The sequence below is a fragment of the Varroa jacobsoni genome, unplaced genomic scaffold, assembly GCF_002532875.2.
Source record: "Varroa jacobsoni isolate VJ856 unplaced genomic scaffold, vjacob_1.0 scaffold_1036, whole genome shotgun sequence".
Taxonomy (NCBI): Eukaryota; Metazoa; Arthropoda; class Arachnida; order Mesostigmata; family Varroidae; genus Varroa; species Varroa jacobsoni.
The window spans coordinates 49832-62881 of record NW_019213938.1 but is presented as its reverse complement, the minus strand read 5'-3'; the positions used below and the strand labels follow the sequence as shown (position 1 = coordinate 62881).

General features: G+C 42.1%; 1 protein-coding gene across 3 annotated transcripts; it reads right to left on the bottom strand.

Moving 5' to 3' along the window:
- Positions 1-564: 564 nt before the first annotated feature.
- On the bottom strand, positions 565-10808 carry LOC111265981 (uncharacterized). 3 transcript variants are annotated; one of them, XM_022843081.2, is made up of 4 exons: positions 10469-10808; positions 3975-6617; positions 3109-3567; positions 565-2695 (listed from the first exon to the last, which is right to left on the bottom strand). In XM_022843081.2, the coding sequence occupies exons 2-3, from the start codon at positions 6602-6604 to the stop codon at positions 3198-3200; spliced, it is 3000 nt and encodes a 999-aa protein (XP_022698816.1). In that variant the 5' UTR covers positions 6605-6617; positions 10469-10808; the 3' UTR covers positions 565-2695; positions 3109-3197. The 3 variants fall into 3 exon arrangements, with proteins under 3 accessions (XP_022698816.1, XP_022698818.1, XP_022698817.1); XM_022843083.2 differs by lacking the exon at positions 3109-3567; XM_022843082.2 differs by lacking the exons at positions 565-2695; positions 3109-3567 and adding an exon at positions 3574-3680.
- Between the last annotated feature and the right edge of the window lie 2242 nt (positions 10809-13050).

Sequence of the window (13050 nt, the reverse complement as noted above, 5' to 3'; positions counted from 1 at the left end):
TAGGAACGTAACTCCTTTACACTACTACTAAGTAGTGATTCATAAACATGTTAAACATCTGTTTCTCTTGCATTCTTTCTTTTGAATACATAGCTATCTATGCTTAACTTCATGTACAAGAGCTCCATAGGCCGTAATTTTCACATTTCTACCCATTAAACAAGCACTAACGAAATCGAACGACCGATATAAGGGTATACTTTCCAGCAAAAGGTCACATATAATTGCAGCGATAGAAAACGAGATGCACCCGAATCAAAGACGTCAAAAAGGGAATATACCTTAGGAACAATTATCTGCATTTGCAATGAAACTTCTTTATAAGTTCCTCTGCTCTGTTTATATTCACCTATTTTAACTTCATTTGTAATGCTGGTATGTTAGAGCAAATTTTAATTTTAATGGCAATTTAGTAGAACATACACTACCGATGAACGAGCGCGTTCGCACTTTGAAGGCAATTGTCTGCCGATATTAGCTATCGTAGTAGATCTGCTTTAATGATTCCATTCGATCTTCACGTAAGAGTGTGGCATCCCTGCGTAACGCAAAATCACTCTCAAAAACGCTCAACCATGTTATAACAAACTTTATCATCATTATCAATTCCACAATATCACGAGTAGTTATAAATTATTGTTAGACATCCGTAAGGTGAATCTTTGTCAGACTCGTAAAAGGGTTCTGTCGTACTCGCTTAGCTCTAAGCTACTTGCATTCGTTTGCGACGCTGCTGCATACAACAGGATCAACGAATAGCTTCAACGGTACTGTAACGGGTCTACAATAAGAATAATAAAAAAAGCTTACAAATTAAACGGCATGTTTCTTATTGGTACCATCACGATATAGTCCTTTCGCTGGTATGACAGTTTTCAGTTTATTTTCATTTTTATCTCCATCATTAATAAAGAACAAATATTATCTCATAACGATAACAGAAATCGAAGGGACTAATATCCCCCTTGTGTGGCATGCTGCCTGCGTATTATACAAAACGTTCCACAATTCGAATTTTTTGGATGTTCTCGAATGCAGCTAACGGTGTGATCTCAGCTTACCGCTTTTTTTTTTTCAAAAACAATCAGCCGACAATTTTATTGATGTATCAACTCTAAACAGCTCCGTGATCATTACCATCTGTCGCGGCCCCTGCCAAAAAGCGGTCTTCGGATCCAGATTGTTCGTAAACGTAACGTTCACAAATAGTTAGCTAATCTAAAAAGTGCTCGAGTCAATCCATCAAAATTATCACATAATATTCATTTTGTTGAACATATAACAGACCAAACGTGTGTAACAGGTTAATAAAGATTACGTATTCATCTTTTATTTTCTATTTCCATATTAATACAATAAACAACATTTAGAAAAATTAGAGGAGCTCTTTTAGAACTAAATACATCACAACATTATCACGGCGCATATTAAAGGTAACCGACGTTACAAAATTATTTTCCCTCTTTATGACTGTATTCGAGACGCACCCAAAGCACAACATCTCTGTACATAGGCCTTATATCAGCTTTAATGAGGAAGGCTTAGGCAAATCTTTACGAAGAAGATTATATATTTGAACTTGGTTTTGCGACTCTGAATGGGAGGTGCATGCATTCTGGCGCTCGACGATCTCGTCAAAGTTACCGTCCTCAGTTTTAATTATTCTTTTATTATATTTGCACAATAGGGATACTTATGTTGCTTAATTAACTGTAAGAGCTAGCAATATTCACTCGGATTATAATTAGGTATGGATTGCAATAAAATGAACGAAAGAAATACTAACTAAAAAGCAGTTTGCTATGCATTCCTCTGGGATCTTGGCAAATAGTACTTAACCGTTAGTTACATAACATTAATAACCATCGATTAAAAGCACTTAGCCAAGTGGGTAAATAATGATCAAGCAGGCACAAAGTATGTGTTAATTTTCCAAGCTTGAAACTTCGCCTGATTTCCTGTGAAGATATTAATTTAAAAAGATCTACTTCAGTAGATGCAGATTCGCTTAAGAGTTTAACGCACGACCTTTTCTCAAGGAATAATAAGGAGTTTTTTTTTACGATGAATCTTTTTGGCGGAAAAGCATATTTATTAAGCCAAATGTTTATCGGTACTGGGAGTTGCACCTAACGTTACGATGCGATAGGACTACGGTGTGGAATATGATTCGACTCAAGCTGATGTTTGCAGTTTAGGTTCGTATTTTTATTCCAAAACATCAGGACAGTGACCTTAACACGATCCGGACCACCCATCAAAGGGAGACCTCTGCATCCGATTGTATATGTCCGATCTGAATGCGGCCGAAATTTAGGACCTTACGGGCACTTCATGTTCCCTTGAATCATTGTTTTATGTACATACCTCTGCCTCTTCTACAGGATTTATACATGCTCTTTCTCTGTATAAAATTCGCGTTCATCGCACTCATCCACTGCCCGTTTCATTTATCAGAGACTTGTGCATTGACTCCATATAGCATCAGGCTATTGCAATAATTAATCCAGCTAATATTAATTATGATATAATAAAATTAGTAATACTAATTATGATAATTATATTTGGTCCGTTGCTTGTTCGCCGTCAGCACCTTCATCTTCGTTAGGTGTGATCGGTTACGTGTAATTGCTGCGTGAAGTGAATCCGACTTTTCTTTCCACGCTACTTGGTTCCTTATCGACAGCAGTAACATCTGCAATGAAACGATATAGGCCCATTGAGACATTTTCTCTATGTTTCAAATAACGATATTATCGCAAAATTTATGCGGAATAAAATGATTAGACATTCCTTAACAGAACTCTACACGTATGCTTGAGGAGTAGTAAGTTGAGTTGATTTGTTGTGTTTTATCTATAATCGTTCAATAGCGCTAATAAAAAATAGTAGAGCCAAACCTTGTATCACCGAATATCGCGCAGCGAACTCAAGTACAGAACTGCTTCGAATATGATGCTAAGTTGGGGAATCACTTGCTGTTAAAATGAGATTTAGGTAGAACTAAAGTCTAGTGTTGCAAGAAATCAACTGCGTGCGGCCATCAATTTAAGGGCGGGTAGAAACTGCTGCCATTTGTGTAAAAGACTGAGCTGACATTACTAGTACCTGCTTCTGATTGGCATAGGTGTCCAACTAGCTGAGTCCTTCCTCAGATGCCTGGCATGGCGAGTGGCCAGTGGCCACGCACGACACTCCTAGGTGCTCTTTCCTACGGTACCGCTTGGCCCGGAATCTCGAGGCTCGTGCCTTTTCATGTGATATCCCATCGATACTTTCAGTTTGACGACACCGCAAAGCTCGCACAGGGCTAACTTGGTTTCGTCGCAGCTGCTGTGCAAGCTTACGTGTTTTTCAAACATGATATGACTCTTGGCCACATAAGTGCAGTCGGGACATTTAAGTTCCTTGGTTTCTTTCTCCTTAACGACGGCAGCGGCGGCGGCAGCCGCTGCTGCGCCGGGAATTTCCTTAGCGGCGCTGCCGGTGCCGCACTCTTTGTGGTCACCGGAGGCATCCTTTTGGACATCCCGTCCACTCGAGGCCGCCGCTGTTCCAGCTGACACTCTGCTTGCAGAGATCACAGTTCGGTTCCAAGTTAAAAACAAACTCACTTGCAGTCAACTTTCAATGGCAGGAGCTGCAGACTTGTTTATAGAAGAAGCGAGGAACGAGTTCGCCTTGCAATGTTTACAAATTATTTTTAGAACAAAATTCCATAGTATTGTTTGCTTATTGAACAGACATGTTCCTATATGCCCTCTGCACGGCCTGTCAATGTGTCGCTACTTACCTACTTAAACAACGGTTCACTACACCGCCAAGGGAAATTTGAGGCTTCCCTTATGTATCACTCTTTGATAGGTGGACCTATTTCATTCGTTTCTAAGCAGCAAATTGTTTAAAAAGTAATCCTTAGATCACGTAAAATACTGCACAGATGTTCAAAATAGTTCTGAGAAGTGTGGACCAACCTTGCCGATCCCGTAGAGGCCGCTTTCTTAGATGACACGCTAACTTGGGGGTCTTCGGAAACGCTGTGTTCCGTGGTACTCAGCCGACTGCTTGATCTGCTACCTTTGCTTTCCTTTCCAGCAGTCCCAGAAGCATTACCACCCGCTGCTCCAGAGTCCGAGCGCCGACGCTGTTTGGCCAGTGCCGCCTTCTTGAGCTTAAGGGCTGCTTCCAGCTTTTGCAAACTTCGTGGTGTCTTTGGAGAGGGACTCTTCAGTTTAGCGGACGACTTTGTCTGTTGTTCCGATCTGGACTTTCGGCTTCGCTTAGCTCGGGTAGCCGGCGTGGACGACGTAGATGTCTCATTGGCTCCGCTTGTTAACAACGACGACGACGAAGGCCCAGAGCCGGGAAAAGTCTTCCTCTTCCGTGTCACCTTGTTGCTGTCGCTCGTGTTACTCATGCTAGCTCCAGTACTCACGCCTCGATCGCTGGAACGGTGCAAACGGCTCCTTGTCTCTTCGCGATTTTGTTCGAGGCGGCTAATTTCCGCCGCGTTTCGAAAGCAGTCCTTCACTTTTGTCGTCGTATCTCGATGTACCATGACAAGATGACTCTTAATAGTGGATCGATGGCCCGTAGAAAAATTGCAGTACTTGCACAAAAACGGTTCCTCAGTGCTGCCGTTACTGTGGCAGGCGATCATATGTCGTTTGAGGAAATGTTCCTGCGAGGTGTGGTAGTTGCATTGAGGGCATTTGTGGAACACGCCGTTTTCTTCCACTACAATTTCATTACTGGCATCGGCTTCACGTTTCACACGTGAAAGGTCCGCTCCAGGTGGCGTAGTCACTCCCGCTGTGGCGGCTGGGGCATTTGATCCTGATGCTACTTCAGATGTTTCTATCGTGGCTTCGTCGTCGTGAGATAGCCGATTGCGTTTACCCGCGACGATGGCTCGGTCCCCGCCACTTGACGTTGGGCTGAGGGCGAAGCTACCGCGCGATGACGCACGTTCTGTATCAGCGTTCGAGGTGGTATCTACAAGGGTCTCGCGTATCGGATGATGACCGGACGAATGTCCCGCTTGGCTTGCCAAAGCATCCACTGGGCCGTTTAAGGGAGCTCCACGGGCTTCGGCCGGCATGCGTGACCCATTATCGTGCACTGCCGATTGGTCTGCATCATCCTCCATAGGCTCATTCTTGATTCGAACGGGAATGACTTCTTTGACTTCTTGCGCATCAATGCTGTGTGCCTGCTTGAGATGTGCCACGAATGAATCCATTCGTTCACTAGGTCCAAACGCATGCTCACAATGCCCGCAATTTACCCTTGTAATTGGCTGTACCGCTTCACCGTGATGTCTTTTCATTAGATGACGGGTCATTATATTTGGTGTTTTAAAGCTGATCTTTATACATTTTGGGCAGTCATATATAATTTTGAAGTGCTCAGAATTGGCCATTTGGAAATACATATCAGTAACTGGCGAAGATTTAGGAGGCGAAGGTGTCGCAATGGCAGGACCCGTGTGGCTGGGCGAGGTAACAGATATTTGCGCATTGGATCCTAACGGAGCCTGAGCTGGCCCTGATGGCACGATGCTTTCTTGCTTGTGCCTATTACGGTGATTGCCCAATGCACCCGCATTGCCTGCCGTAAAGCCACAGATATCACATATAAGCGATGAAGTATCTTCTTTTGACGACTCTTTAGGTTTCTCAGAAAGGCGTTTATCGTTGGTCGGTGTTTCCGCAGCCTTTGGGGTCATCGGATGCTTTTGCACGAGGTGAGTCGCCAGGATTGTGGCAGTGGTGGCAGTAAAGTCGCATAATTTGCAAATATATTTATTAGGGGAATCTTTTTTGCTCGCTGCCTCTTTGGGGGCCTCATTTTCAGCTGCTGGCGTTTTCTCGCGAAGTTTACGCGGTGAGGGTTTTGTAGATTCTTTATCTTGAGTAGTATTCTTTGATTTCTCTGGTGATTTAGCAGCTATCAAGGGCGGTCGTTTCGGGCAATTTTTATCCTTTACTGAAGACTCCTTTTTCTCAGGACTCAATCCGCGGGATTCTGAGAGTCTCCGCGATGATCTGGCTACCTCCTGATTGGCAAGCGAAGCTCGGGTTACTCGGTTAGGTGGTACATCATCAAGAGCGATTTCCTCAGGGCGAATATATACCTTTCTACGTTGGGTGTTTTCGTCATTTTCTTCGCCTTCTGAGTCGGCAAAAACTGATCCCACACTGCCGTTGCGCTCCCGTTTCTTTCTCACCTCGCGTTCGGATCCAAAGCCGCGAACATAAAGTGCCCTTGCCAACTTGACCACATGATCTACTTTACTCTCTTCGATTAGAACGTGCCCACGATACATAAACTCGAGAAGCAGTTTGAAGTCAGCCACGTCTACACCTCGCAGTGAAATCACTGAATTATTGCAGCCTGCCTGTGTTTCAATGCACATGTTAAGAAAATACGGCGAACACAACGCTAGCACAAGTTTGTGAGCTCGTACTGAGCCACCGTCGCAAAAAAGCGTAACGTCCGTTAGAGTTCGCTGGTCTCGCCAGAACCAGTCTAGTTCTCGACGGATGCTTTCGTCGAACCCATCCCACGACATCTCCAGGAGTCGGCCCTCTGGTTCCCGCATTATGGCAACTCCACTGTGGACGAAAAATAGTGGCGAGTTATAAATCAGCTGTTATAAAAGAATTGTTTTCTCGCTCTAGTTCTAATACGCAAAGCTAGTGATGTAATGTAAAATGTAGCTAATCGAAATGCACATAAATTGTGAGAAGTTGTTCAATCTAATGTTACGGTACATAGACCATAAATAAACCGATATTTCATATTTCTACGGGTTTTGAAATATCTCAATGTGAAGATCTTAACTGTGTTCAATATTTGCCGATTTTCTTGTCAACGCCACCGAATTAGAGAAGTAACCAAAGCTTTGGTTACTTCTTTACTTTTACGCTACGAGATTCATCCACGCAAGTCAAACAGTGCATAATCTTATGCTCATCGGACCTCTTAAAGAGGTTCCAAAATCGACTTTCTTCCGCGGGCCAATTCCAAGATAATCGCAAAAGATGCCAATTTGCAACACGAAAAGCGTCATTTATGTACAAACTAAAATAAAGGTGCCATATATAATACTTAGGCTAAGTCACTGCGGTCGTGTAGCAATGGCTGCATATTCTAGGATTGTGTCTCAGCTGTATGAAGGGACATTTAGAACCTACACCATCTCCCGTATGGAAAATCCATTTTCCAGTTTAACGCATTACTCAATGATGATCATTCAGAGATTAAAGTAGCAGAGCGTTATTCTAGTAAAAAAAAATATATATTTATCATACAACTTGAACGCTCTGGCTCCTGACTGAATAAAAAACGTCAGACTTGATCAAAATATTGTTGCTCCTTAGGCGGTCTTTGCACCACAACATTGTACAAGGGGCAGCGCTTAAAGTTAGCGGAGACAACTGTACTGCTATCAGGGGATCGTGAATGACTCACGCTGCTCGTGAAACAGCGAAACAATGCGGTCGCCTTATGAGCTATAGAACGAGCTAGGATTATTTAGTCATATTATTAGCTCTTAACCACACTCCTGTTCATAAGAAATATGTTTTCGGGAGAACGCTTTTTAATATTTGAAATAATAAAATTTGCCCAACCATTAGGAGTAGTAGATAGAGTACTATCGGAAACAATAACGCAAAACTTGGAAACTTTGGCAATAAATATGGTAATAACACTGCGGACCCTGCTGAAGCAGTTTTAATAAGTTCGGCCAGTCAATGCACGAAGAACATCGCTTCGTGCAATAAAACAATTGTGACCTAGCAACACATATCGCTGATTGAACTACGTTAAAATGGCTGGTTAATAAATTTACTTATAGTAATGATGACAATAGTAAGGCATAGTACAAAACAACCGCTGCGTTATAAGAAGTAATGCCCCACAAGACTAGTCTTCTAGCTACTCTGCAACCGGATGTGTATCAAAAAGCGACAATCCGCTTTCCCTCACCATTTTGGACACATTCAAAAAAAAAAAGCAGTCCAGCCAATATGTTGTCATCGTTCAAACTTTAACCCCTGATCCGCCCAGCAACTGGTCTAACGTGCAGCGGAATGTCTCAGACGATATCAATAAGTTTTCATTGAAAATGGCGATTAATCGAACCTACGGCGGAAGACATACAGGTTGAAAGAGTTTGAATCGAGTAAAACGTTGAGATACTACTTCGGAAAGCTGCTATCAGCAGCGTTAACTTTCTAAAGTCTAACAATACATGAAAACTATACGGATTTTATTGCTGCATATTTTGCTGTTGGCTGTATCATCTTGGAAGTTCATTTTCGACAATACCCACAGATCAGTCCACAAGAAGCGAACCTTATTGCTAAGCAAAGAGATTCGTAATAGACAGCAACAATGCGAAAGATGAAAATAGCTTCTCTTCTTTGGGGTTGCTTACCAAAAGGCATCGTCTGAAAGCAACTTTGATAAAAAAAAATACTGGCAATATACAGCGAACAAGTGAGCTGATAACAACCTGCTAATATATCGCAGTTCTGCATTAAGCTGGCCACAGTCAATGAGCCAGCCTCGACCAGCTTAACTAAAGCACGGGTGGAAAAACAATATCACCAGTTCTTGTACTGCCGATCTGCGACAACTTACCTAGCTGTTGTCACGCATAATAAAAGCATGCAATTACGCTTGCTAATCAGTAATAGGACTAGCAATAGAAGCAGTATGATATACAATGAACAGTGAGCGTCTCCCGGGTAAATTTGCGGACTGAGCCAGGTAACGTCTGGTAGCGATCGACGACTCGTGAATTACGCTTACATTCATTGACGTACACAACGATGTTCCTTAACATAGCACTAACTCTAGTCAGCATCGATTAGCATAGAGTGTTCAACTTCCGAGGCCAATTTTTTAGGTGGGGGGGGGGGGGTGGGGGTTGGGGGATAGATTCCATTCACAAAATAATGTCGATCTTTATTTAATCATTGGATATCAAAAGATCATATCGAGAGATATGTAACTGTGCAAGAAGTACTGCAAATAAGTGAACACACGTATGCTGTTAGTCAGCTGGTCACAGCTGATTAGCAGCAGCCACGCCAATAAGATAGAGCTTTAATGTGTGTGGTCTGATTTTTCAGCTCTAGGAATTATTTAGAAACTTTCCATCCTGACTGAACACCTTACAGAATCTGCGTAGTATTAGAACAATGCGTTCCAAGCTAATGCCATGCAAGCGCCAAGGACTAACAAAATGCTGATGAAGTATGCTTTCGTTGTAAACGATAACGGTGTAGGCTTTTTTCGACGCAATTAAATCCCTTTGCAGAATTCGAGACAGAGTTAGTTTTCCAGTTACATTGTTTGCGAGATAGTGCGATGCTTACTCGAAACAGCAATCTTTAACCACAACACACGCTTGGTACCGACGATAATTGAAACTATTTCAATAGAGACGACTCTCACTAACAGGAGGTCAAAAAAGTAAAATGACATATTCCGCATGTTTCTCTCAAGAAAAATGGTAAAGCGAGGCTTCCCCTCGCCTAATTGAATGATTTCAGATCTCGTGTTCGAATGTACGCGCGTACCAAAGCAGGAACAAAACGTACTGAATTAGTTGACTTCGCTTCCTGAACTGCGTTTGGTAGATTCCAAGTCCTGTTTTTTGTCAGCACCAAATAGTTAAGGACCACTACTATCAGCAGTTTCTGTGAATTCGATTCTATTTACTGGGGGCGCGGAACCGCCTACTTGTCGGGGGCTGTCAAAATATTTGAGTTTGTCGTAAAAAAATATTTTCGAAACTAAAGTTTATTTTAACACCTCTCTAGTCTCAGTTTCGTTTTATGTTGAATAAAAAAGCTAACTGTAAATTTACATAGACACTACTAAACTTTGTGCTACACCAGAAGCTTCTAAAGCGAGTCAGCTTAGGGGACAGCTTATAAACTAAAGTTCTTCACTATTTGGCCCGGTTCTGCTAGCTATTAATTAGCTAGTTAGAAGAGCCTTTTCACCGCACACGCACATTTTCAATCAGTTTCACACAATTCAGATATTATGTCGTGCGCACTCGTACGTCTCCCAAGACGCATCTGTAAAGTCAGTCTATTCCATAGACTAACATTTGACGGTGAGGTCGATATAGGCGCCTCATAGTTTTATTAAGAAGTATGCTTCGTATACCGAGTTCTACCATTTTCTCGAAAACTCCTCGTTCGAGTTCCGAAGTACCCTGTATCACATTCGCAAACTGAGTAGTGTTTTCGAATTGAGTAGTGCCAAGATGAATTTTCAATGAATGAAAACGTTCAAGTAAAACACACGTAACGATCGCTGTTCGCGAGATCACTGTGTGCGTGTTACGTGTTTCTGTCTATCTAGATCCTGTCTGTTTATCGATTGAACTTACACATGCATCTTTAACAAACGACTGGGACTTTGCAAAATATTTACCAACCATTCAATTGGCGAATCTGGTTCGATTGCTGACGGTGAATTTCTTCACCACTAGACTCACTCACACTTCAATACTACTCACAGCACTCTATCTATAGTCAAGAGTTAATACAAAGCAGCGGTGGCGGCAGGACCCGCAACCCGAACGGCCTCTAAGGACCGGTAACGGATCGTGGATCGGCTGCTGCCTCAACCCCGCGAGCCCTCAAACGTTCCGTCCGTTTCAAATCATCATGTCGCCACTCAATAAACGCTTCGAGCGAGCGCCTAACGTCTTTCTAACAATGCTGAGTACAACAATTTTTATTTCACACCACTGAAATCGCCCAATGTTTTCACCAAGAAGGTCTACTATCGATGCTGGTGACACGGTCACCGGAAGTGCCTCCGTAAGCTAGATCCATTCGCTATTTAGCGGGCGGTTCGTAGTCTCAATCAGAATGTCCTACAGTTTTCAAATTTGGAGCATTTACTAGATGGTTTTCAGCGACGAATAACTTCGAGTCGACTTCTTAAATGCGAAAATGTATACATTGTCGAATGTAAACTATTTCAACTCATGTAGATGTTGCGTAATAGAGAAATACCTTTCCGAAATGTCATTAGCCCGTTCACTGTCTGAGCACAAGCCGATCTGGCTGAACTTAGTAAGGCCTTCTTTTGACAATGGGGAAAACAGGGTGTCTTTTGCGTTAAAGAAAACAAAGAAGAAGCTGAGCACAAGTGTAAAGAACTGTCAAATTTTTACCGTTCATGTTAAGAAGATACGCTAAGCACAAAAACCAGTTTGTTTACGCGCACAATGTACAGAGATACCGAACGGTGGACGTATCTGTCGTATTTGTTCAAAAACTTGTGTTCGACAACTGAAAAAATACGTGAAATATGAAATTCTGTTTTTCTCAGATAACAGATGATGGCCGATCTAAAAACATGAACGCCTGTAACTGCAACCAGAGACAAAATAGTACACAAAAAAAAAGCGTAGACTTCGTAACGATAGAACTAATTAGTGCGGTGGAGGCTGGGTCAGAGCTTGTGACCCAAACAAAAAAAAAAACGGCGATATCCCGTAACGAAAAACTCTAACTGAATCACCTCCGTTGAAAATATAGTTAGATTGTAAAACTTACATGAGGAATATTAGTTGCTGGAGGCTACGATCCTCACACGGCTGATAGCACTGGCACTGCCTATAGTAATTTGGGCGTTTAAATATCCAGCTTTAAGCGTAAAAGTCGTCTAACATACCAAAACCTTACTTCAGTGATACACCATTATTTCTCTCTAGCACACAGCTAATCGAATATTTTATTCTGTAGAATACTCCACTAACTACAGCCAGGTTATAGCGCATTTTACGTTGGATATGTTTTGCTTTTTTGTTTGCCACTTCCACTTCTCTTAAAAATGACATAGTACGTGTTGCGCGGAAGAACTTGAGGTAGCGCTTACGCTCTTGGACGCGTTCGCGAACCCGCACAGCCAGCATAGCTGATGCTACATCATTGTACTACTGTTTCGTGGTACCTTGCACGATAAGTAGTGATCGAGACATAACGTTGGTCTCAATGTTGACCCCATAGACGTATAATAGAATATCTGACCCTTTACTTACTGACACGTATACATACCGGTGCCAACTCGTGTTAATCGGATACCTTAAGCTTTATTCTTGCCCATCTCTAACTCCTTCAAGTTAGCTCAGAATACGTTTATGTGTGTAGCTCATTAATTAGCTAAACAATTTCAACATGGCTATCACGCTTAAACAATGTTCATGGTTTTAAGCATCTTCTGCCTTCCGATTCTCTTAATATTAATAATGTCCAACTTTGACGATCATATCTTCCAGATCTATCAAATAAACGCTTATCCTTTTGAAGTTAAACGCGACATCAAAATAAACGTTTCATGCTTGTGAGTTTTTCGAAAAATTTCGTAAGTAGATATCAGTTAAAGTTGGCCTTCATTTTCGAAAGTGCACTTCAGAGGACGGTTGCATTGACCTTCTCCTTTGACTTTTTCATCTCGCACAAAGGGTCATGTAAGAATAGCTATTTATGGCTCTATTGGGGAAACCATAGATGAGTCCAGCAAAACCTATAGGCTTTCTAGTGAAAGCAGGACCCCATGCCAGATCGAAGAGATGGTCCAAAAACTTACTCACAAAGCTAAAGGCATTAAGAAAACGAAATTCAATCTACTTACTGGTTGGTGTACATGCTCACCATATTTCCTCACTTTACCTTGACGCCGGCTCTAAACGCAGCAGGGCGTGCGGCAGTTACTCAAGTAAGGTGTTAAATGCTTCCTGAATCAGGAATGTTACACGATACATTACAAATAAGACTTTTCCTTAATGGGGGAATGTCTCAGCCTTGCGCTTACGAGGCAACCGTACGGATAACGCCAAACAACGCATGTAAATCTTACTGCATCTAGATATAATTATTTATTTACTCATTTCCATTACCTGTTATTAGGTATTTTTTGCTGCTCGTCTCCACAGTGCTTTTATTAGGGCTCACAGCCAATCATTTGTATAACTAATACCATCATGACTATATGCACTTAGTTTTC